At 28.6% G+C, this 25903-nt stretch overlaps 2 protein-coding genes across 2 annotated transcripts in view; one reads left to right on the top strand and one right to left on the bottom strand.

Annotated features, from left to right (window-relative positions):
- The window catches only part of LOC119678936 (synaptic vesicle glycoprotein 2B-like), a 53409-nt gene that overhangs the window by 3107 nt on the left and 24399 nt on the right, over nucleotides 1-25903 (top strand). The window lies entirely within an intron of this gene.
- Nucleotides 16990-23000, bottom strand: LOC119682748. Its single transcript, XM_038096251.1, has 6 exons — nucleotides 22813-23000; nucleotides 19875-19891; nucleotides 18164-18422; nucleotides 17432-18103; nucleotides 17269-17356; nucleotides 16990-17157 (listed from the first exon to the last, which is right to left on the bottom strand). Exons 1-6 carry the CDS (start codon nucleotides 22998-23000, stop codon nucleotides 16990-16992), a joined length of 1392 nt encoding a protein of 463 aa, XP_037952179.1.

Genomic DNA, 25903 nt, shown 5'->3' with positions numbered 1-25903 from the left:
TTTGAAACCTCACAATTGCAGTTTAATTAGTTTGCTTCAAAAGTAATTCGGTACCCTATCTGCTACAATGAATTTTCATACGTTAAGTTGTTTACTTCTTTCCAGTTAGGCATACTTATATGTGCGGATTTTTTATATTAGTTTTGCACTTTGAGTATATATTTCTAATGATCAATTATGTTAAATAGACATAATATTAGTACATTAATCTGAACTTGACAGTATTAATATTTTTATGTGTTATATAGAAATTGCAAAAAACATATTGTTTGTAATATAGTTTCACATTCGTTAATACTGATTAAATTAATTTAATTATACGTCTATATCCATCTATATCTATGTACGTATATATGAAAAAACATTTTATCTTATTAAGAATTTAAATTATTTTAATGTATTTTATTTAAATGAAGTGCAAGTCATGTCATATTATAAAAATGGTTCTAGAAATTTAAATTCTGCTGCTTTAGTAAAGTTAGTAACTGAAGTACAATATTCTTTGGAATTGGCCTTTAAGTTAACAAAAAACGAAAGAAAAATATAAAAAGTCATATAGAAATATAATAAAATAATTTACTTAAACTACTAATGATATTTCTTTTGTTTTATTCCATAGACATTTATTTTTAATGTCAACTTTTTTTTGTTAATAAAAGATCACATTTCCTGGAAGTTAAAGTCGATTCTAATATAAAATAAAAAAGTTATTCATTTCAATAAAGATAATAATAAAAACAATATAAGGAATCAAGCGTACTATGTCAATAGGAATACTTCTATCCGCATACACGGTTTACACAATTAATTGTTTGTATTTCAAATCAATATAAATCTTACTAAATTTCAATTTACAATGTAAGTGAGTACATTGGTTATTTCACTATTACGTACTTAAGCGTTTTAAAAAATTTTGTATACACACACATTCTTCGCAAGACAACATCGTTATTGTTTCAAATTTCTTGGTATTTCATATATAATTTTTGCCTTTTTATTTGTTTCTTAGTCTCTTCTAGTCCTAAAAATACTAGCTCGTAAATACTAGCTCATATAGCAATGGGAGTATTTAGAATGCTGACAATGGAACAATAATGAAATAATTGACCATTAACAGTAACGTTACGTCTAAAAATTTCACTGGACAACCATTGTATAAATATTTATAATACCAAAAGAAAAATTTAAAATATGAAAAATAATTAAATTGAATATATTTGATCAGATATTTATAGGTATTTAATATAATTATGTGTCAGTAGAAATCGCCAATAAAAGTATAATTTATTTTAAATTATTTCATTTACTAAAGAGTTTACATTCAATTTGATTATACCAGTACGTTATAAAGCATATAGTTTTTAGGCAAGAAAGTTAAAACTCTTTACATCGATTCATAGCAATCGTTGGTGATTACAAACGGTAAACTTCAACGAGAGTAAAAGGGTATATCTTACAAGGAAGGTAGTACAAGAAGTTAGTGGTTTGCTTTTCAAGAGGGATGGACTACTTGCAGAGGTACTTTTTAACTTATAATTTAAAATAACGTTGTAGCGTTTTGAAATATCTTTATGTAAAACTACTTCAGTTTGAAAGTATTTATATATAAAGGTTTAGTTAAAATATGTATTACCGAAAGATTGAATATAAAAGAATATCATCTCAAAGTTGAAGATCAGATTTATGAAAAGAAAGTTCATGGATTTTGCACAACGATGACGTGTCATCTCATTGGTCAAATAAATATTGAACCATTTAACAATAGATTTTCGATACTTTCTTATCATAGTAGTATAATTATTATATATTAAAAGAAGCAATACATGAAATAAAGTCTACTAAACCATTTCAGTAAGAAGTATCATTATTATTATTTAGTATTATAGTCTAAAGTGATGTTTACATTTTTAGTTCTCCAATTTTATATTGTCATATATAATTCCATATATGCCAGTATTAGTGTACTAAATACACATTAACCCCATTTACATATACTATAATACTTATATAACTGTTTCATAAGTAAAAACTAGCATAATTTTGACCATTCTCTGGTTAGGATGGGAATAGAGTTATAGTTATTGTTTTTTGTAATTATATAGTGTCTATTTGAACTTTCTTACGGGTCAATTTAATCAGTTTGTTTTAATGAATTAAACTACTTCTCATCAACAGAAATATATCAATATATTGTAAGCTTTCATTGGTACTTTTTGGAATTGAAAGGATATAGAATGCACACATGACTGAAGAACTAATTTATATGTCATTGATGGTATACTTCAAATATATCCTCAAAGAATAAATTTTCTACAACAGTGTCCAAACTTTGATTTTTAGTTCTGAAATAATAATATATTTAACATTAAACATATTAATTATTAGAAAAGTAAAACTAGCTTAAAATGATTAGATAGATAGATAGATAGATAGATAGATAGATAGATAGATAGATAGATAGATAGATAGATAGATAGATAGATAGATAGATAGATAGATAGATAGATAGATAGATAGATAGATAGATAGATAGATAGATAGATAGATAGATAGATAGATAGATAGATAGAAACAGATTAATTTTGTTAAGTTGTTCATATAGACTATATTTTGTATGTGCGTGCGGACTGCATAAATTTAATATCATCGATGATTTCTTCATTACGTCACCAAACGTTAACTTTTAACTTACATAATGTAACAAGTTCAGATACAAGTTCTTATGGAACATTTAATTTATTGAAATATTTTCATTAAATTACTTACTTAGAAATAATTCTCTTATGCACTCGTAAAATTCTCAAGAATCACGAAAAAATCGGTAGTAATTATTTAATTGCTCTTTTTGAATTATTTAAGGCTTACTTACTCTGATAGTCAAGAGTATATAAATGCGATATTTAGTTCTTAGTAAAATTAAATCTGTTGTCCTTACCAATGCATTGGTAAGCCTTAATTCACGTGATGTGTAAACGTGATTGTAAACTTTATGTACATAGCTTAGAAGAAGCTTTTGCCGATCACAAAGCCTTGCTTGCTCTGCTTTGCTGTAAGCTTAACTTAGATTTTTCGCTCAGCTCTGTTTTGCTCTGATCTGTACAGTAAGCATGCTTTGAAGTAGTGTGACTAGACTGGTTAATATATATCAGTGTAGATATAAATTTATCATACTGTAAGGTTGTCTATACGTACGAGTATTAGCATTGATGCTGGACTGCTGAGCTTAGCTTATAATGTAGTACTTTTATAATTTCATATAGTATTTTGTGATTAAAGTCAATATAAAGGGTCAAGCTGCAACTATGAGACTCGCATTTAGTCAACCATTTTTGGAGCGTTAAGAAGTGTGCACGGTGCGTAACGCGTGTGATAAAAGTTGAAAAATATATATGTTTAAAATAAAATAAAAATACAATTCAACAATTCAAGAATTCAAGTCTTTTAAAAAGTAATTCATGAAACAAAAAATTGTGAAATAAAAATTTAAATAAGATATATATTTAAATGTTATGATTAAGAAGTACATTTATTTTTAACACAATTGTCAATAAATAAAATAATGAAGGTTTATTTTGCTAAAATCGGTTAAGAGGATTGGATTCAGAAGGACATGCGGTAGTCCAGTGCTGTCAACTTAAAACTGGCTTATTAAATATAATCTACTTAATTGAGGACAGCCGTATAAATAATAAATGAATTCTCATTTTTAAAAGAGGAAATAACATTATTAATCAAGTTAAAATTGTTGTGTACAAATATTAATATTAAATTTAAAAAAAAATCTGTTGATTCAAATAAATTTATATAATTATAATTTATTCATAATAAACTATAAATTAACAACTTAAGAAAATGAAGTTGTTTACAGCAAATAATGCAAAAAATTCGAGTAAGTAAACTAAATTATATACGTTAATACTTAAGTTTTAGTTTCTCTGAACTTTGCTTTTTGTAACATTGAATCTGTGAAAAATCTTTTAATTAAAAAACAAAATTCAAATAAATAAAATTAAAATTAATTCAATTATATTTAATTAGTATTTAAAAATGAAAACGTATAGTAATAATGTCAACAGATCAATGTCAAGGTTAGGCAAACCTAAAATTATTGTTTATCTTGAAGTTGTTGAAATTGTTGAGTTAAATTAATAAATACAATGAAAATGCAATAAAAATACGAATCTGTTTAAGGAAACTGTTTAGGCTTAAAAAGGTTCTATGCTAAACATCGGATAATGGGGGTCTACTTTTCCCTTATTTAGTTGAACCAGTATCTATCGATATTCAAGTCATCTTAGAACATCTTACATCTTAGAATCTTACATCTTAGAATTATTGTTTATCTTGTAGTTGTTGGGATATAATAATAAATACAAACATTGAAAATACGAATATGTTTAAGGAAACTGCTTAGAATGAGGGGCTACTTTTCCGTTATTTAGTTGAACCAATATTTATCGATATTCAAACCAACTTAGAACGATATTTATAAAAAATTTCACAAGAGTATTCGTACTGTACAAGTATTCGTAAGAAATTTGTTTACTTATACGCTGTGATTTATTACAATTTCTTTTAAAATTTACTAAATTTTGTTCTTTAACATGTAATTTTCTGTAATTGTAAAGTAATAAATAACAAATTAGTACGGTAAGTAAACAATATCGTTTGAAACTAATTAAGTATAAGTTTGTCATTAAAAATGTACACAAATTTAATTAGGAAAGATATTAAAAAAGATACATTGTAAAGTTATAATGCTAGACTAGTGTTATAAAAATCCTTTACACAACACCGGAATATATTACTCAGTAACATATTTAGAACTGATGTAGTGTTCACGTGGCTATTTTGTTACAGTATGGTTATTCCCCATTAAATTGTATTTATAAATATGAATACTGATAAATAAAAGTTATATTTAAAATATAGTTTAAGAATAGAAGATACTTTCGCTTCAGTTTGAAATGTAAATAATTAGTCATTGCATACTGTTAGGTTAACTTGTGCAAAAACAAAGCCCTTTCTGGGTTATTAGTTATTTTACCTTAGGGTTTGCTTAAAGTAAAACCTGGCAGTGTAAAGTGTCTTGAAAGTTAATTTAAAACAATATTTTGTGGAAAAAATGTTAACCTTAACCTTCATGTGGTTAGACTATGTTTTCAAAAGCTGAAGCGTTATATGAATGCCTCAATATCAATGTTAAGTTGAATATACTTGAAGAATCATACATGTACAATGCAAATTTGGAGGCTTAAATAATTTTAAAATTTTATTGCTAAGGTACACCGAAACCCCAGGTACTTGCAATTAAAGAACCTTTGAACTATTAAAAATCAACTTGCAATTAAACTTTATATGATTCAAGTATCTACCAGGGGAAAAGTATTGGAGAGAATGTTTTAACATGTATTAAAATAAAATAATTTATTTTTAACCATATTTAAACGGAACTAAAATCTCTTTAAAGTATAACTAAAGGAATTTGATGATTTGACTTAGATATTTTTTAGATCTTTATTTTATAATGATTTCTTAAATTATTTGGTATCAATCGGTATGGTCTTAAACTAGCATTATTCTATAAGTTATTCCTAAATAGTATGTATCTTAGTTTTGGGACATGTCTAGCTTGGTTTCCTTCATATATATATATATTAGTTCAGTTCATTTTTATTTGAATTTTAAAACTAAATTTTTATAACTGATAAACAAATTGTCAGTTAATTAGTATCTTAAAAATCAGTTTTCAGCAATCTTTAATAAAAGGATAGTTTTTAAATTAATTATTTAAGCATACGATAATTAATAGTTAATATATAGTATATACTTTAATTATTATAATAATTAAAAGTATTTCAGTAATTTTTAACGATATATTTATTATTCATTTTTATTAAATAATTATTTTATTTTTTTTAAAGAGTAGTAAATTTAATAAATAAAATTAATCGGTAAATATAAAAGAAAAATATCTTATTAACATTTATTAAAGTAATTAAAACAGACATTGAAAATGTTCTTAATACAAAGTGGATTTATCTCCGAATATATTTCGTTTATAATAAAATAAAATTAAGGAGACGAATCGATAACAAAGTGTACTCACAAATGTTATTAGTGTTCAATTTAATTCGTAAAAATACATAAAGTGCTAATTAACATCACTAAAAATAAGGATATAGACAGCGCTTTAGGTAAGAGCAGTACGATATGGAAATTTTAGGAAATAAGAATAAAAATAAAGGAAAAGTTTTTGGTAGAAATTGAGATTCTCATTAACAAATCTCATTATTATATTATGATGTGTAATATATATGAAGCATCTCTAATAAATTGAGTGAAACTTGAAAAAACAGAAGTCGGAAAAGTGTTGTAATAATCTTTGAAAGATTTGAATGAATACCTTTAAGTATACTTTAAAATTAGACAAGAACATCTAAAGGATAGTATGTAGCACCCTTTGTTTAAGTGGGTAACTTCAACAGTAGATTTAACTTGAAAAAGTTATAGTCCGATAGTATTAGAAACAAAAAATTTCATATTCTTCAAACACTGAATATTTATATAATATGTACATATATATAGTTAAATTGTGAAGCGAACATACACGTTATTTTTTTAAAGTAACATTTTTTAGTAAAATAAATTTGAAAAATATTATTTTCATATCATTGTAGTATGATAAACATAATACTTTTGTGAATTAATTATTTTTTTAATTAATTGTTTTAATTGATGATTGATTAATTAGGTCATATGTAGTTTCAATTATTTTTTTTATCCAGCAGATTAAAATGTGACCTTAAAATTCAAAAGGATGAGATACATTGCTTAATTCTTGAAATAAGATAAGTGAAAACCAAATAATAGTTAGAGGCGAAGGATATATTAGTTATCATTTATATTTAAAAAAATAATTCAAAGTAGTTATAAATAAAACTATTACTCAAGCAATTAATTAATTATTTTAATTAAATAAACATTCTGTCACTTCACTGTATGTGATATTTGTGGATCTTAATCACAGCCTTAATTCTTCGGTTATTTATTTAAGTGAAGCTTAATTCAAAATTATGTAATATTTCTACATAAAAATAAATTTTAAATAAACTTAACTTTTTTTAAAATAATAATAATTTGATATTTTTCATACATTTCTGTATATGCCACAGTTGTCGGATTACAACAATATTAAAAAATTTGAAATAAACTTGCATAAATGCGATGATTTAAAATTTTATAGTAAAATTTTAGTTTTGTAGTATACATAAACTAAAATAAAATATATACAATTCAGTTGAAATTAAAATTTTAACTACAATTCTTAAATACAATGAACAGTTAAGATTTGAAAAGTTTATATTGATTTGTAAAATACCGCTAAAGAGTTAAAGATTTACAGACGATTAGATGTATATATGTTATATATAAATATTTGAAAACTTGTATGTACTAAATATTTAACATAAGAGTATGAGAAATAAAAAATTTTATGAAATAAATGTCCTTGACATAGTAACGCTTGCAAATTCTTTCAGAAATTAATTGACCTATTGGAAGAGGTGTTAAATTTAGTGGATTTCTTTGCTTTTGCATTAATTTTATTGCTCAACAGTAATTAGTATAACTTAAGTCATTACCAATCAATATTGTTTTGTAACCGCATTTGAGGTTTATAAATTAAAATCTAACAATATATGAATCTCAATCTTTTCTTTTTTTATAATAAATTCTCATTGACCATCTTCGTAGATTTCCCATGAAAACCCGAAGGTGTAGTTTTTTTTAATGAAATCAAATTAACATGTTTTTTTTATAGAACTAACAACTAACACTCATAATATTATTTAATATAATTCGTTAAAATATTGCAGCTACGTTGAATGAGTGCCCATCTTCGAAAATTTATTAAGTCACAAAACTTTTTTAAACTTTCATTGAAACAATAATAGATAATAAAATTGTTTAAAAGATTTGAATATAAATTTTACACGCGACTTAACTCATTCAAGTGATTTTAATATATAGCATGACTAAAGTGGATAACATGGACGTGGTCATTAAAGTGAATTATCTTTGGAAAAGGATGGGTGGCGTTTTACCTAATTGATATAATTTGTGATAATTTTGTTGAATAATCGAAATTCCTAAAAACTCAATGAAATAAATAAAAGGCTTGACGTTTTATGAACTATTGATTGTAATGTGAAAATAACATGTATTATTATATTAATTTAAGATGCTGACAATCTATACACACTCTGTGTAACACATTATTCACATATCATCCATCTCAAAGTCTATAAAATATCTAGACTACATGTTATTTTGATACGGTTATTGTTGAGTGATTTTCTAAGAATTTGTAATCAAACTCTTGGCTAAGATTGTAAGATGGTACAGAACTAAATTGTTAAGATAGCCAAAAGTATCTTATTCCGATATAACGTGATCATACAACGTTTTCAATTGCAAATTAAACTAGAAAAAAGCTTTGATGAACTACTAACCTTTGTTAGTATTAATGATTGTAGATTTCTTTAAAGTTTGTTGCTAAGTGTCAGACTAACTGTTATGTATTTATAAAATTTGTAAGACTTCTTAATATAAATGAACCTAGAATTCTAATATTCATAATTTGAAAATACGTGAAGCACAGTGTCAAATAGAAATATTACAATGAATACGACAATTATTTAAAATATCACATTCTTATTTAAAATTATATAGGAAATGTTGCAGTCAAATTGTATTGTTTGTTTTGCTATGTGACATGTGTCTGTGTCAGTGTCAGTATCAGTGTGTTAAATACTTTTATTTAAATATTTATTTCTAAGCTTTCCACAAAGTAGAAACTTTCTTAAAATCTAACTTATTCTGGATAGAGTATTAAAAAATATTTAAGCGTTTCTATCGAAAATTTATTCTTACAACTTATAGTACATGTAATATTTTACATTTCAATTCAAGTTTGGTAATAAAACTTACCATAATATTATATTATAGTTATCTTATATATACTATATTACATAGTATATTATTAGTTATATTTATTTTCCACATATCCTTCAGAGAATATACATCCATTGGTATTGGTCCAATATCAATGGTGTTGCTAAACGATTGTAGCCATTTTTTTTCTCTTTCTTGTCTATGCCACTGATAGTAATCACTACAAAGATTTAAGGTGTGTTGAGGATGCACTTATTTAATTGTCCATAACATCATTACGTCGGTATTAATTGGTTCAGCATTTTTCGTAAGTCGTTTCCGTATTTTGTCTTAAAGTGGAATTTAGAATAAACATAGGAATAAGGGCACTTGTTTTTAACATAGTAATAAACCTGTCGCTATATCGAATGTCGATGAGATATTAATAGAAATATAATCATAGATAAATCGACTTAATTATGTGGTTATGCTGATGACTTAGTTTTAATCGCACGAAACACAAGAAGCATGAGTTAGGTATTTCAAAAAATTGAATCAGAAGTCAAAAGGATGGGTAAGCATGTCAATTGCAATAAAACAAATTACACGATTATATCGTCGAATAAAGTAACATTAGATGTTATTAAAATCGGCACATATGAATTTGAAGGCGTGAACAGCTTTAAATATTTGGGAACAGCGTTAAACGAGAGTAACACAAAATGTTGAATATCCACGATAGAATACAAGCTGGAAACAGGTATTTCGACAGTTTAAGAAAACTTATGACATCTAAAAATATATCGAGAAAAACGAAAATCTTGTTATATAAACAGTTATATGGCCTGTAGTCACTTATGGGAGTGACACCTAGAAAGTAATTGATGCCGAAGCAAACAAACTGGCGGTATTTGAAAGAAGGATTATGAGAAAAATATTTGGGGGAGTCCAAGAAAACGGAGAATATCAAATAAGATATAAGGATGAACTCGATCAACCAACGCTTGAAATGGATAGGATACGTTGTGTGGATGTCAGAACAAAGAGCAGCAGCCAGAGTCTTTGAGAGTGAAGTTGGAACAGCGAGCAGAAAAGGAAGACCGAGAAAGAGATGGAATGACAGTATCCGACAGGATGTGAAAGAAGTAAATTTCAGCCAAAAATAGATAAAAACCAAAAATAGGGAAGAAGGAAGGGAAGGAGGAATGTCGTAAGCTTAGATTCAACATGGACTGTATAGCTATAGATGATGATAATATCGATTATAATTATCAGTAAATGCCCTGTATTATATTTCCTAACAATTTAAAATATATGAACAGAGTTCAAAATAGGTATGTTTTAAATTAATTAGCTGTAAGTATTAATATTCCATCAATCATTTGATATTTATATTTAGAGATATTTGTTACGGTCAAAAGTTATACATATTTAAATAATAATAAAATCATGAAATTTACATATGTTTAGATTAATAAAATAGCTTTTTGTTTAAAATAAAAATTATATACCACAAACTGGCGTTTAATTTTGCATAAAAATACAAATATTCATAAAAGAGATATGAGATATAATTAGTGAAGTAATATATTAGTGTATAAGAAATTCAGCGAAAATATTTGTTCGCTTTGCTTATGGTGCATAAATAAATAGATAAACAGATCGCATAATGCATTTTGTTTGAATTTAATTTATGCAATTTTTTATTGCCTTACATTATATGTATGTATATTTTTCTCAACTTGAAATTTGTTTATTTTTATTTACGATGACGTTTATTAAGCCGATTCAAAACATTTATTGCTTTCTGGTATTTTTTATCTGCTTTTCTTGCACACTAGACTGAGTTACCGGAAGAAATCGAAGGTGTTCGCAAGATCGATTGATCGCCGTATCGCTTGATATACGCGTCTGTGAACGCGAACGCCATCGCATTAAAGAAGACTGAACACACACACACACACACACACACACACACACACACACACACACACCAACATACACATTTATTCACTTTGCTTAATTGATAATAAAATATGTTGTATTTTGTTGCGTTTTCATAATTTTTTTTGGTGTTTCGTACGGTTGTTTTTTTTTTACCACAACTCAGCGCATGATTAACACTTAAAATGTATGAGATGAGATGTTGGCTTGCGGCAGTATTTATGGCTAAACTGGGTCAAGCTACTACTGACATATTGCTTAAGAATTTAATTTGGAATTCATACAACCTCTACTTTAATTATGAGATACAATATTTATTCAGTTTTAATTGGAAATTTCATTTTCAACTAATATTTATGAAAAAAAAAAAATAATACAAACCGGCAAATATTTAATATAAATAAAAGCAAAAAAAAAAAAAATCTGGCGAACTTGAACTTCACTCATACAATGAAGTTTATGAGTTTTTGAGTTTTTATATTTTATTTGTTTTAACAACTTGTTGAGTTTGTGTTTAAGCCAAGCTCTTACTTTTGTTGTTGTCTGAGAGTTGCATTGAAACTTGCATAATCGTTATAGTCAAGCTGTGCTTAAGATTATTGCAGCACAGTTGACGGTGAATTCAATGAAATTATGCACTCGTAAAGATGCCAAAAACTTTGAATGAAAAATTTTGTTTTAAATAAAAATAAAAAAAAATAAATACTCACATGAAAACGATTCAAATTTTTTTGTGGGTAAATCTTTTTTCTTGCTTCACTTAATTGATTGCTATTGAAATCAAGAAAATATTTATTAGGAAATTATTTTGATTTTTGTGGGATATTTTAGCTTTTATTGTCATAATAAGCTTAACATGTATGTTAACATAACGTGTTGTTGTTATTGGTATCAATGTGGTTCATTGTTAACAGTAAGCATATGATGTTAGTTCTGCTGCTATTGGCTATTGCTGTTGCAATGTTATTTATTTGAAAGTAGCTTTTTCAAGGAAGACACTTCAATTTATGTGAACTCAATTTTTAACAAAATTTTAGATGTAGTGCTAATTTGTTATTGTTTCTATTCATTCATAATATTCATTGATTCTCTTTATATTATAGTTATTGTAAACAATTTCGCAGTTAATGCGTTTATGTTGTTGGCGTTTTTGTTTTTGTTTTTGTTTTATGAATATTTTACAACAGATATTTTATTTAGCCTTTTTATTTGCTTATTTATGTTGTCTTTGGTTCATTGATCTGCGCTTAACAGCTGAAGCTGAAGCTGATGCTACGCTGCCTTTAATCATGCAGATGTTGTTGTTACTGCTGCTGTCTTCATCGTTTTTGCTCTTGCTTTTGTTATTGTTTTTGTTATTGGTTTTTATTTATTTGTTTTATTAGTATGCTTACGGCTTACGGCTTACGGATTACATTGCTTTTGTTATAAAATTACTGTTTTTTGTGCAATTTGTTCAATTTGTTAAATCTCTTATATTAATTATTTAATGTAGTAATGAAAAAAATGTTTAGTTAAACATAAGTATGTATATAGATATGGAAAATGATTGTTAGCAATACATTAATCGCTTCAATATGATCTTCTTGAACTGAACGCTTCACAATAATTAGCTGGAAGTAGTCGAAAAAAGGACGTTCATTGAACTATGCTATCTGCCTGCACATACTCGTTTAAGCAAATTCTGTGGCTTTTTCGTGTTAAAGTCAAGGTCCAAATGACCCAAACAACAACAATTCGGCATACATTCACTTGTAACCGGAAACTGCTTACAGTATTTGCCTTATATATGTCTGTGGTTCATTGAATATATTGATTATTGCCCTTTTGTTCTCAGATGTTTAAATTAATTTAATTTTAATATATTTTTTTGGGTTTTTGATACTTTTACAGATATAATCAAGTTTGCTACCATTGGCGTTGTTCTTCTCTTCGCTTCGACATTAATTATTCTTAATGATCCTGTGCAAATGATTGTAGATTCGGTAAGTGGGAATTTATTATCTTATTTGCTATTTTATGTTTTTTTGTTTTTTTTTGTTTTCCTTGTAATCTTAATTACATGAATTTTTCACTATTTAGCAATTGGCCATGAGAACTGGTTCGTTATTATATAGTTTTTGGATTAAACCACCATTGGAAGTTTTACTTAAGGTTTATATATTCAACATAACAAATCTGGAAGAGTTTAAGCTTGGCATTGATAAAAAATTGAAACTGCAAGAGATTGGACCATATGTTTATCAAGAGTTTTTGGAAAATGTTAATGCTTCGTTCCATGATAATAATACGCTCAGCTACTTACCAAAACGTCACGTTAAGTTTATACCAGAATATTCTGTTGGTGATCCAGAAGTAGATCGTATTGTTGCACCAAATATACCATATATGGGTGTTACATCAGCTATATCGAGCATATCTGGCTTCGCAGCTTTTGGTTTAAGAGTATTAACGAAACAATTCAATGCGAAGTCAATATTAGATATCTCTGTAAATGAATACTTATGGGGCTATGATGATCCGATGGTTAATATGGCGTCTAAAATTGTGCCAAGTTTCATAAACTTTGAACGTTTTGGCCTACTAGATCGTGTAAGTGAAAATAAATTTGTGAATATATTAAAATACTTTATTTTATATGAAACATATCTTATATTGAATTATATGAAGTGTATATATTTATGTGTACATCATAGAAATAGATAGTATGCATCTATTTTTATGTATGGACCATGCTTTTAACCAAAGCATAATATAAGTTATTGGGGGGTTTAACGCACATGGCTAGCAAGACGTCAAAGAATACAGTGCTAGGGGTTGAGACATCGGGGATGGATCATGCAATCGTGAGGTAGCATCGGTCGATTCGCAAAAGATACGGATTGAAATCCCGACAAGCCATTCTGTGCCATCTGTTCAGCTTCGGCTCCGGCTCCGGAGCTATACAGTTCAGGCAGCGACATTGGGGGTTACAATATATTGTGCGGGTGTGATCATGGTTGAGGGTTCACTCGTAAGGACATGTGGAGGGGTCGGAACAGTGTGGTAAGGGAGGTTCTCAACCATCAATGCTAATACAGTAGCTGGGAGTTGTTAGACTTGTGGTTCTCAATTACCTTAATGGGGTTGTTGATGAGTACCTCAAGGCAGCATATTTTAAGCGCCCGGCAGCTACCTCAACTAGAGCTGACTGTCTTATATTTATTTGTTTTTCTACACAACTTTCAAGAAATCTTCTTTCACATGTATTGGAAAATAAATGTATGTTGTCTGCTGTCACCACACACCTAAAAACTTTAGGTATGTGAAAAAACGGAGTGAATTGAATTAACACAAACAAGCGAATAAGTGCTTGAGTAGTCTTTTAGCTGAATTCTCGAAGATCGTTGCAAAAAATTGTAAACCATGTAGCTATAAATCTTATTTTACTTGTCGTTTTAGTACAATGACACAGTTTAGATTGACAATTAATTGAATAAATATTAAATGAAATAAGAAAAGTTTCCACTCAAAGTAAATTCATTAGCAACATCATCGACAACATCATATCATACTAAAGATTGTTTTATTAAAGTAATTCTAGTTATTCTATTATGCAAAAATTATTTTAGTGTATTACGAATATATTTTGAATTATTAGAACCACATAGTATATACATGGTAGATATGTTAAAGCAATTGAATTCCTCTTACCGATACCTTGTGCAATTTCAGATGTTTGATGAAGGGGATAATTTAATAACTATTCGACTGCCAGATAAAAAAAAATCAAATTCAAATGAGATTAAAGAAGAATTTCGAGACTATTCAATAGAATCTTGGAATGGTAAAAAAGGCATTGGAATATGGGGTTTCAGTGACACTAATAAGTAAGTGGAATAGATTTGATACATTTTCAAGGATAACTATATATTTAATTATTTTTTAACATTATTAGTAAAAGCAACACGGCGTGTAATACACTTAATGGCGCTTATGATGGCACCCTATTTCCACGTAATATTAGCGCAGGCGAAACTTTTCGTGTCTACCGCAAGGCATTCTGCAAAACTTTGCCGATTACATATTCACATCCTGGACAATTTAATGGGATCGATGTGCTTAATTTCAAATTGCCAGATAATGCATTTGAAACAAATATAAATGATCCGGATACTGCTTGTTTTTGTCAGGAAAATAAATGCCTTAAAAGAGGTTTGGGCAACATTACTCCTTGTTACTACAGTAAGTACATTACCTATTAGACATTACAGTTAATTTATTAGTCAGTATTTATATAGAATTCAATAGAAAGCTTTATGGAAATGTGTATTGTATAAATGTATATTATTGTAAAATGTAGTCTGCAGATACTTATGAAATAGATAGATTGTAGATACTTCGTCAATTGACTTTAATATAAAGAATTGGCAATATTGTAGAATGTATATGTATGTATAATATAAATATGCAGTCTTTTTTCAGGTAAATTTAACTATGAAGTAGTTTCATAGTAGAAGGTATCTTAAAAAAATTCATTGTGCAATTTTTTTAGAATTTTAAAAGTAAATTTATCTATTTTTTTGTTAATATAATGTGAATAGCCACACACCATATTTTTTTTTCGTAGGTCATTGCATAAAATATTATAATGAATGATTTAAATAAATTATTATGCATATATAGTTAAATATAATACTAAATATGGAATTAATAAGTATCTTAAATTAAGTGGAGTGTTCGATTTAAATATCATTTCACTAAAATTCGTATTAGAATCGTACTGCATAAGTCTATCAAAAACTATTAATTCTCTTACTGCTCTACTAAGTTAAGATGATTTAAACATATTTAAATTTTTTAATATTATGATAATACAGATATTCCACTGGCATTATCATTTCCTCATTTCTTTAATGCTGATCCTAGCCTTTTGGATGAAATTGAAGGACTGTACCCAATTGAAGCAAAACATGGGACTGAAATCGCGATACAACCGGTAAGTGATTTATTATCCTCTACACTATAACATATATATCTTAAATTTATAAATATATTTTTTTAAGTCTTAATGCAATTGAACTTTAACTTTATGTCTTAAATTGTTAAAATTTTCCCAAGCAAAACACAGTTTAATATGGTAAATATAACTTTTACATTTACATCTTTTTGTAGCAACTTGGCATTCCGATGCGAGTGCATTCCCGTTTCCAAGTTAATCTTTTAATGGGAGATATAAAGTTCAACTCGGATATGACACGGTTTCGTAATACTGTACTCCCCATATTTTGGCTTGATATTGTAAGTATTTTAGTAAAGTTTTAAGATATCATATTTTGCACTACATTACCAAATTTATATGTGACTATTAACAATTTTATTAAAATTGTTGTTGTTTCTATAGGGCATAGAGACGTTGCCTCCGCATATAATATTCCTGCTGCAACTTTTATTTAAAATAGCTCCCTATGCGCAGCTGGGCGCCATTATTTTATTCACCACTGCTGGCGTTTCACTCGTTGGCACATCGCTTCTATTGTATATTTGGCTACCAACTGCATGGAATTCCTTGAATGTGACCATGGAACATACGTTAAGTGTGGAAGCTGCAAAAATGACAAATGTATGCCTTATGCCACTATTAAAACAGTCAAAGGACATAAAAGGCCAATTGTGTAAACAGCAAATGGGCAGCAAACCGGAGTACGAACTGATAATGCTTCCGCTGGAAAAGGAGTTGGATGCGGAGGACTTCATGGTATAGGGGTTAGAAATAGTACGAGTATTTACAATATTTTTGTAAATATATAATTAATTTATGATTCAAAATGTATATAAGAGCATATGATAGCTGTGATATTAAAAAATAAGCATTAAGCCTAAGAGTTTTGGTAAAAATGATTAAACATGCATATGCAAAGAGATAAACTAACATGTATAAGTGTGTGGTGTTTTTAGAATTTAATAATTTGTTTTATTTCTAATTAATAATTTATATTGCTTTAATAAATTTTTTTAAGACATTTTATATACAATTAAAAAAAATAAATAATATAATAAAAAATATTACATTTATAAATATCTTAACTATACTCGCACTGTCTGTCTTAGAGAATATCATTTTTTTTGTCTCTATTCATAGGCAATTGTATCCTGTATCCATTTCATATAATAAGAAGTTCTAGTATAAACATCTGGAAACCCTTTAATTGCACAGCCTGAACCAAATGAAGTTATACCTGCCAAAATCCAGGGACCATTCTTCGAAAGACGACATTGCAAAGGACCGCCAGAATCACCCTGTATAAGCAATGTGCAATAACATTAATAAGATTTAGGTTTCAACTTCAAAACTGTAAAAGTTATTCTCATAACTACTTAGAGATAAAGAATGAAATGAACTACACTTACCACACAAGTGCCTCCCTTTCCATTGAGCTGACCTGCACATAAATGGCCGCGATGAATCTTAACGAAACTACCATATGCCTCCTTGCACCTTAAAGCAAAATTTAAAAAATTTTTAGCTTAGAAATTTTCTAAAAATGGATTAAAGTAAAGTTCGCTTATTTACCGTTCACTACTGTGTAATGGTACACTAGTTTTTAGCAAGGTATCTGTCAAATCACCAGTCATATTCGATTTGCCCCATCCTGTAGCAACGCAATCGATAAATGGCAAGTCCTTGTAATCTTCGGTATCTATATTATGCTTATGTTCAATTAAGCCCTCATATTCCTTATCATTGGCGTGTACTTTCATCAGCTTGTCATTCCGTCTGCGTGTTAAGTACAGTCCGCGAAAAGATTTTTGCGATTGTGTTTTTCTGAGGCGACTCAAAATCTTAGTACTCAAAAGTTCTTTCATACTTGGCATTGTAACATTACGATGCTTACGTATGTTTTGTACACTTCGCAAAAAATTGTCCATTTTTTCTGGCACCTCAGCTAGACCAAATTCCAAAGGGTCTTCAAGAAACTCAGCTTGTAAATCTTCATCATTTGCTACATTACTATGATCATTAAAAATAAATGGTAGACATATACGACGAATATTAGAGGTTTTAGTGAGATCAGCTGGCATTGAGAGCTTCATCAAAACAAGATCATGCAAAAAGTTATGGTAATGCTTATGTAGCACTATTTTTTCAACTGGTATACGTTGTTCATAACCTGATTCTTCATATCGGTCATACTCTCCCAGTACAACAGTCCATAGTGGAGGTATGGGCAAATTAAATAAATCACTATGCATGAGTAGAAATAGAGGATTTCAAAATTAAAGTATAGGTTAGTTTTAGACTTACTTGTGTACGCAATGTGCTGCGGATAAAATCCAAAATGGATGTATAAGTACTGCACCACACCAATGACCTAAAAAACCCATTGATGGATGTAATAACTCCAAAGATACTTGCCATGGAAATTGTCCTTCCTTTGTGGGTGCTCCAGCAATAATTCTGGGTGTTCGGTTATTATAGGGATTTGATTGTTGGTTTTGTACTTCTTGTTGTTTCGGTGTTCTTTGAATTCGAGGTTCACGTCTTGGCGGGCGCGCTCCGCATTCTGTGAAAATAAAATTTTCTGATTTATTTTGCACTTTTAACTCAATATGAATTATATGAAATTGATAAAATTATAATAAGCTTAATTTCTAGATACTTATTTAAAAACTAGTAGTTTAAAAAAAATAATTATGACCAACAAAATTATTTGATGATTTCTTAGTCGGAAATCTAATTTCATGAAAATTATTCTTATTATTCTTACTGCATTATAACTTCTAATACAAGGTTCTATATATATTGGAGAATAAAAATAACAGAAAAATTGGTCCAAGAGCGAAAATCAAAGATTGTGTTGGAAGTTTGAATAGTTAAGTATTTTAAGTACAAATGTTTTAATATCAATAAGGAAATTGATATTAACAAAGTTTCGAAAATTTGGTTTTGGGTCTTGCTTATAAAACTAATCTTCACGACCTAATACAAGTTTTTTGGACACTTCAGTTTTAATTTTTGAAGTAAAAATCAAGCAAAACGAACATTATGTCCCTCTTTCGGTTAAAGTAATCTATCGTACTGATACAGCAATGACATGCAAGTCTCTTCATCAAGTCTGTGAAGATTCGTCCTTTACAGAAATATATCTGATGTAGAATCTACAAGGCAGTAACAAACAATGGTGTATTAACAGCGTATGCCATTTGGGAGTCGTTAAATATTTCCACAGGTTTAAGGTTGCTCAAAATCGAAATTCATAAAGAATGGCAAAGCGAATCTGTTGCTGGGTTAGTGGCGGAGTTTGTACTAAGTTTTTGTCATTAAATTTGCGTTTTAAGCAGGACACGCTGCTAATATTTGACGAAGTACTACACACAGTTTTTAGTAATAAAGTGGAATCTGAGATCAATGGTATAGTCTTAAGCTAGAATGATACCAATATCACTTAGCGAAAATGACATGGCATTTAACTTAGAACTATTGTAATGTGCCACATTATATATTAAGTAATGTCCGGGTAGTCAAAGTAGAGGTGTAAAGGTAGGAATCAGAACTTAGAGAATGGAGATTGCACATGTATAGATATAAAAACTACTACACGCTAAAATCGAAACAGAGTTATATTGCCGATGATGATGATGTGATTATTAAAAAGTTTTTTGTTTGATTTTATCTTTCTAATTCTTCAATTCATAAAATAAATTAAATACATATTAAGTTTAATTATATATTTAATTATAACATATTTCCTAACTATTTATTTAATTATTGTCAATTTGTTGAAAGTGTTTATATTACATTTTAAAATGATTGACTTATATGAAGAACTTTTGACACGTGTATAATTAAATATTACTATTTAAAAATAAGTATATGTATAAAATATGCAAAATGTTATGCATATGTATAAAATATACCACTTTATTCATATAACATATTATAATAGTCTTACATAAAAAAGTGTCCTAAAGAAAAGCTATTATATTCTAAATAAATTCTCTTTTCAACAACTTGCCTTGTTTTTCAGTGCACCTATAATTAAAGTGATTGATTAGTGAAAATAATGAATAGCTTGCACTATTAAATATTCATAAAATTAAAGTTATTAACTTGATTACATCTTAAATGTATGTTTAACCAGCCGATAAAATTCCAATAAAACTTTGTTAAATGGTGTTTTGATTACAAATTATATTACTATAATAAGTGGATGGCGATAAGGTCACTGCAACTGGTTATCAAGAAACGAACTCAGTTCACTTGCAATTTCTTATTTCTTACCTTCTCAGAATTCATTTAATAATATGTACTTCCGGTAATATAGCGAAACTATGCATTGAATTTATCAAAGAGTTATTACTTTGTAAACTGTGATAAATAGACGCGGTGATCTTGGATAGCTTCAGCGATCAACAAACAAGACAAGTAGTCTTGTTTTATTACTCTCCTTTCTTACATCAGGGTAATATAGAAGTCTATTTGATTTAGTAGTGATTGGAGATCGGAATAGTACGAGAATTTTAACGAAACTTAATGTTAGGATAGTTTTTAAATAATTTACACAGAAATTCTTTAACAATTGTAAGAACTGAGACGAATGTTTAATTTTGAGAAGATGCAATTGTTTTTCTCATACACGATGTTTTTGAATTTCAATTAAAATTAATCATATAAACCTAATATAGTAATTACAAATGTTAGTATACATATATTATACTTATATGTTATTAAGACACTTAATTGAGTTAATCAAATTCTATTTAATTATTTATTATACATAGTAGATATAAATTTCTGTATTACACTAAACGCTTTTCACTAAATATAGGTTAGGGTTCAGTATTATTAACGTTATTGTTAAGAATGTTGCTTATAATAATTGGACACTATTTTAGAAGAACTATTAATTGAAATTATATTAATATCATAAATCAGAGGGCATGACTTCTGAAAGCTGTAATATGTGCAGATAATATCGCATATAATCGGTTTCTCTCGACTTTTAAGAGAACTATTCATACTAATGTGTCTTATAAGATATTCTTCAAAATATTTTGTTTGCGCTATCGGATTGCAACAGAATGGTACTCGACAAAAACCAATGTGGATCAAATTTTTTTTACTGCAGCAAACTACCGATTGCAAGTAATCGAGGTTATAAGGAAATAATAGAATAAAAGTATAATTTTTGATGCATATTGTGTGACGCCTGGAAACTAAACTAAAGAATTCTTCATATTATTACATGAATAGAAAATTGTGAAATATGTCAAATCACACAGATTAAGATAGATAGCATATGTTACAAATATAAACGTTGAAATGACATACGAAAAAGTTTTTGATTACAGCCTAGGGTATACCAATCTACAAAAGACATCATTACACAAATTCCTGATTATAGCCCTCAGAGCAGCAGAAGCACTTGGTATCAAAAATCGTAAATATTTGGTTATCTTTTTTCAATGGATAATATTGGCTTGGTGAATAGAGGGCAGCATCGCTGCCCTTAAACCTTTAACAGTCCATAATGAGTTTATTTTTTGCGTAGACTTTTTGATGCCAATTGTATACGGAGTTGTAGTTTTGCTTGCGAATTGAAGATATTTTTCTTTGTTATTTTCGTAAAAATATTATTAACACTTTCATTATTACCACTTTTGTATTACCTGTTGCGAATTGATTTGCTTTAGAATATTGCTTAGGGTTTGCGGCTACACTGCACAAAATGATGCACATTAATAGTAACAGTGATGAGGTGTTGTGGAAGAGGTAAGTCATTTTTAAACATGCTTTTTTATTATTTAAAAATCTATTATTCTCGGACAGTTGAACATTTTTATTATATGATATTAAATTTAATTTCTTTCATTAATAATTTGCACAATGAAAATTCAAACAAAACTAAGTTTTAAGCTTTGCCAATTGTTTCTTGAGATACTTTAAATTTTTCAATTCAACCGAAGTTTTACTTTCACAAAATTGCAACACTTCAAATTAATTGCTGCTTAAAAATTGTTTCAAACATTTTCTTTAATACTATGAATTTTTTTTTTTTTGACGTATGCAAATTAGCAATTAACGTAAACTTGCGGCTATTCGTAGTTGAGATTTGAGACTTTGTAGCTCAACTCATAATTAGTAATGATATATTTGCGTACGGTTCAGGTAAACTGTATCTAGACGCCTGCTAGTCTTGCGGGCCCATTAATCAACTCGCACGGCGCTTAGCCAATAAAATTACATAATTGGCACTGGCAGCAGCAACGACTTCCAGCGCGCAACAGCAATGGAAGCAGTAAAAGCGCGAACCAGCAACACTACAACATTTTCAAGTTCACATAGTATGGGCCGTTGTTGTAGGAAATAAAAGTTGTCAATTATGAGCCAAACAAGTGCCAACCGATTTTCCAGCCAAAAAACCAAAAAAAAAAAAAATATCTAAGTACGAATTTGCCACAAAATGTAAGTTTATTCCGATTGCAATATATCTTGATTTTGTTATGGTTTTTCGTAAGATACGCAATAATTTTTCCGTTTTGGCCACAAAATGCGAATCGCACGCGTCGAAAGATAAAATGCAACTGCGAGGGTCTTAAGTTTGCCATCGTTGATTTTGACTACAGATTTTGTGTATTTAGTTTCAGTTGCTGTTGCTTATGTTGCTGATGTTGCTGTAGTTATTTATTATTTTTTGAAGTTTTTTTTTTTGATTTCTTTAGGTGTTGCATGCCTCTGTGGGGTGTTACGACAAATGCGCTTGCGCACAGGCAAATTAAAAATGCGGGGAGAGCAATATCTATAAAACAAACAAAAGAAAATAATCATAGTATAGACTGAAAACTAAAAGCTAAAACTGACAATGTGCAGATACACAGCCAGCAACAACAATGAAATAATCTATGAAAGAGAAGGTGATCGAGAGTGCATAACGGCAACAGTTGTACGTTTACTTTCGTTTTCGTTTGGATGCAGTAACTTCGGTCAGGCAAAATGCATATAACCCATAACAAACAGCAGCATCAGCATCAGCACTAGCATCAGCATCAGCATCAGCATCAACGTCATAATCCTCAACAAGCTCATCATCATCATTATGAGCAACAACAATATCGTGATCAATGCCAATGTTATTAAACATAGATGCTGCTACTGCTGTTTTTGTTGTAGTAGTAGTTGTTGTTGTTGTAGTTGTTAGTTAGCGGCAATAGTTAGGCAACTATGCAACTATTGCCACCTTCGTGTTTGTTGTCAGCAACATTTTATTATGCGCTCAGTGCTCAGTACTCAGTGTTGAGCGCTCAACGCTTTTGTTTATTTGCTTGGCTAATAACATTTTATGTCAATTCATCTTTTGTATTAATTCAAACTTATAAGTCATTTCTGCTGTGCATAATTGCAACAACATTAGCAATAATATGCCACTAGCAGCAATAAAACAATAAAACAACAACAGCAGACAACAACAGTTGCCACAAATAGGGAAGTCATGGTTGCTAGCTCATGTGGACGTAGTTGGTTGTAGATGCAGATGATGCAGTTACTATATTGAAGCTGTTGCGGAGTTGTGTTGTTGCAGAGTGGTGTTGTTGCAGAGTGTTGTTGTTGGAACTGTTGCAGTTGCTGAGGTTCATGTTGCTTTATTATTGTGCACGCGTTCATTGTTTGGCATTTAATTTGTGTAATTTATTGTGGGCGTTAAATATTTAACAATCGGAAAGGCATTTATTTTGAAAAATTTGTTAATAATATTACAAAATGCTCGGCTGATATTTCATTGTTAGACCGTTTAAATTTGTACATAAATAAGTGTTGAAGCAATTAAACTTATGAACAATAAAAACAGATAACACAAGATGTGGTTATCAAAAGAAAATTCAAGGCATAGATGACATCGCTCATTTCACGAAATTTGTGCTGATGAAAATTTTTGTTTTTTTTATTAGTGAATGTTATTGGATCTCTACTTGGATGTATTTATTTATATTTTTTTTTAGTAGTGAGCTCCGACATAGAAAGCATTTTTACTTAAGTACAACCTGGGGTCAATATTGTACTATTGTATGACTAACATAACCTCTTCGATCATGGCGGGTAAAATATTTCGTTCCAATAACTTCTTCAACAAATCCAATGTATTATTAGTCTCAATAAGTTATCAATAAGTGTTAAATTCTCTTAATTGGTTAAGGTAGTATTACATTTCTTCTATCCAGACAAGTTGTGTACATACTTATTAAACAATACCTTTACTGATGGACGTAGATGACACTCCCTATTAAAGTGCGGATATATAATTGATATAATATTTGCATCTGGATGTACAATTTGTAAATATAATTTATATTTCATTAAGTACAAATATATATTTTTATTATTATAATTTTCAGATTGAAGAACTATACAAAATCTTGCGCTTAAGATTTTATTTCAATTTTTTTCGCATGTGACAAGAGTTAAATTTTAATTGTTTTTTTTTCAAGAAATTTTAATATGCGTAATTGACCTCAAAAAGATGCAATTGTAAGAAGATGGTGCAAATCAATAGCACTCTTATTCTTAATCAAGTGTCTTATAGGAGAACGTGAAATTCTTGTGATTAGCCTTCCACGTTAAAAACGTTACAACATAATCCTGGTGAGTTTTAATAATATTAAACTAATTGAACCAAGTTTACTTTACGGATTCCCAAAATTCAACACTTAGGAAGTTTACATTTTTAGTCATGTGATCAAATTCAGTTGTTCACTGTGATAGATGGTATCAGTAGTTTTTCGCTATCAATGTTTTGCAACTTACATAAATATATCATATTGCGAGCTCTAAAACCCAACTTTCTTTAATAGAGATCAATAGTACATCATTTCAACGGTGGCCTTAATGAAGAAAACTAATGACTTCTAAGTTAAGAAGTACTGTGCTGTTTAATGAAAACTATATCTATAGCTACACCAAATAATAGATTTCTTTCCCTTGAAAAATTTTAGTTTTGACAGCACTCTTGTAATGTCTAGACATTAATATTAAAAATAAAGAAATTACAATTTATTGACAGAGAAATAGAAAACAATTATAAGTTTACATCGCTTGTTACGGTAGGACTGATGAATATTACTTAGGGTTTAGATTGACTCTGCTGTGTTCTTCTCTGTTTGATTATTTATAGCCAATGTTAATTGTGAGTTAATAAAATTCGTAGCAGCTAGCGTTGTTAGTTTATATCTGGATGTGCCTTATTTGATAGAGACTAAAACGTCTGATGATCTGCATCACTTACTGTAACACCCCTTTTTGGTCAGACTATTACAGAAGGGATATCGACAAATCTTCACTCCATCGCTTGATTTTCTCTAAGCAGAGCTAGGAATTACTGGGATAATCATTTATTTTGATAAATAGTTTAGATGCTGTAATCTTTTATTTAATATGCAGTAGAGTAAAGGCTTCAAAAAATTAATCGTTGCATTATTCTGCCTTCAACGTAGTCGTGTTCATAATTATTACTTTTTTAGTGAGGGGTTGTCGTGCTAAATACCTTATTGACCATCAATGTATTACAATGATTTGAATATTTTATATAACTATAATTGGTATAATTTTAAAAACAATTGTAAAGTTCCAATTCAATTTAAAGATAAGCATATATAATTATATAAATTATATTATGTATCTAATATACGATCAAATCTTAGTGATATTAAACATGATCATATGTGTGATATGAATAAAATATCAAAAATATTAATCGAAAAATATTTGTTTGGCTGATATTTAATTAATAACTGTTATTTTATTAGTTTAAACTTAATATTATTTATGCTTTATTTTGTAACCGTAAACGGTATTTTCCGGTGTAAAATTAATAAATTGATTGGCTGTTTGTTTGCTTACTGTAAGTTTCATTAGCAACTTTATGCCTTCATATTTTATCTCAAGCAAAAATAACGAACGAAACGTTACTGTCGTTTAAGTCATTTGAATATGTTAAGAATAAAACGGAAGTATGAAGTATATTAATTGCTTTTAAAGCCTGTATTTTGTCAA

This window comes from Teleopsis dalmanni, chromosome 2 (genome assembly GCF_002237135.1).
Source record: "Teleopsis dalmanni isolate 2A chromosome 2, ASM223713v2, whole genome shotgun sequence".
Classification (NCBI taxonomy): Eukaryota; Metazoa; Arthropoda; class Insecta; order Diptera; family Diopsidae; genus Teleopsis; species Teleopsis dalmanni.
The sequence above is the reverse complement of the archived record's forward strand: the minus strand, read 5'-3'. Positions and strand labels throughout refer to the sequence as shown.

Bases quoted from the DNA above. Each gene is read 5' to 3' on its own strand.
- LOC119682748 (XM_038096251.1), bottom strand. From the start codon at position 23,000: ATGTTTAATAACATTGGCATTGATCACGATATTGTTGTTGCTCATAAT. The intron at 17,357-17,431 runs GTAAATAAGCGA...TTTTGCTTTAAG, and splicing joins CCATTACACAGTAGTGAACG to GTGCAAGGAGGCATATGGTA. The intron at 17,158-17,268 runs GTAAGTGTAGTT...TTGCTTATACAG, and splicing joins GAAAGGGAGGCACTTGTGTG to GGTGATTCTGGCGGTCCTTT.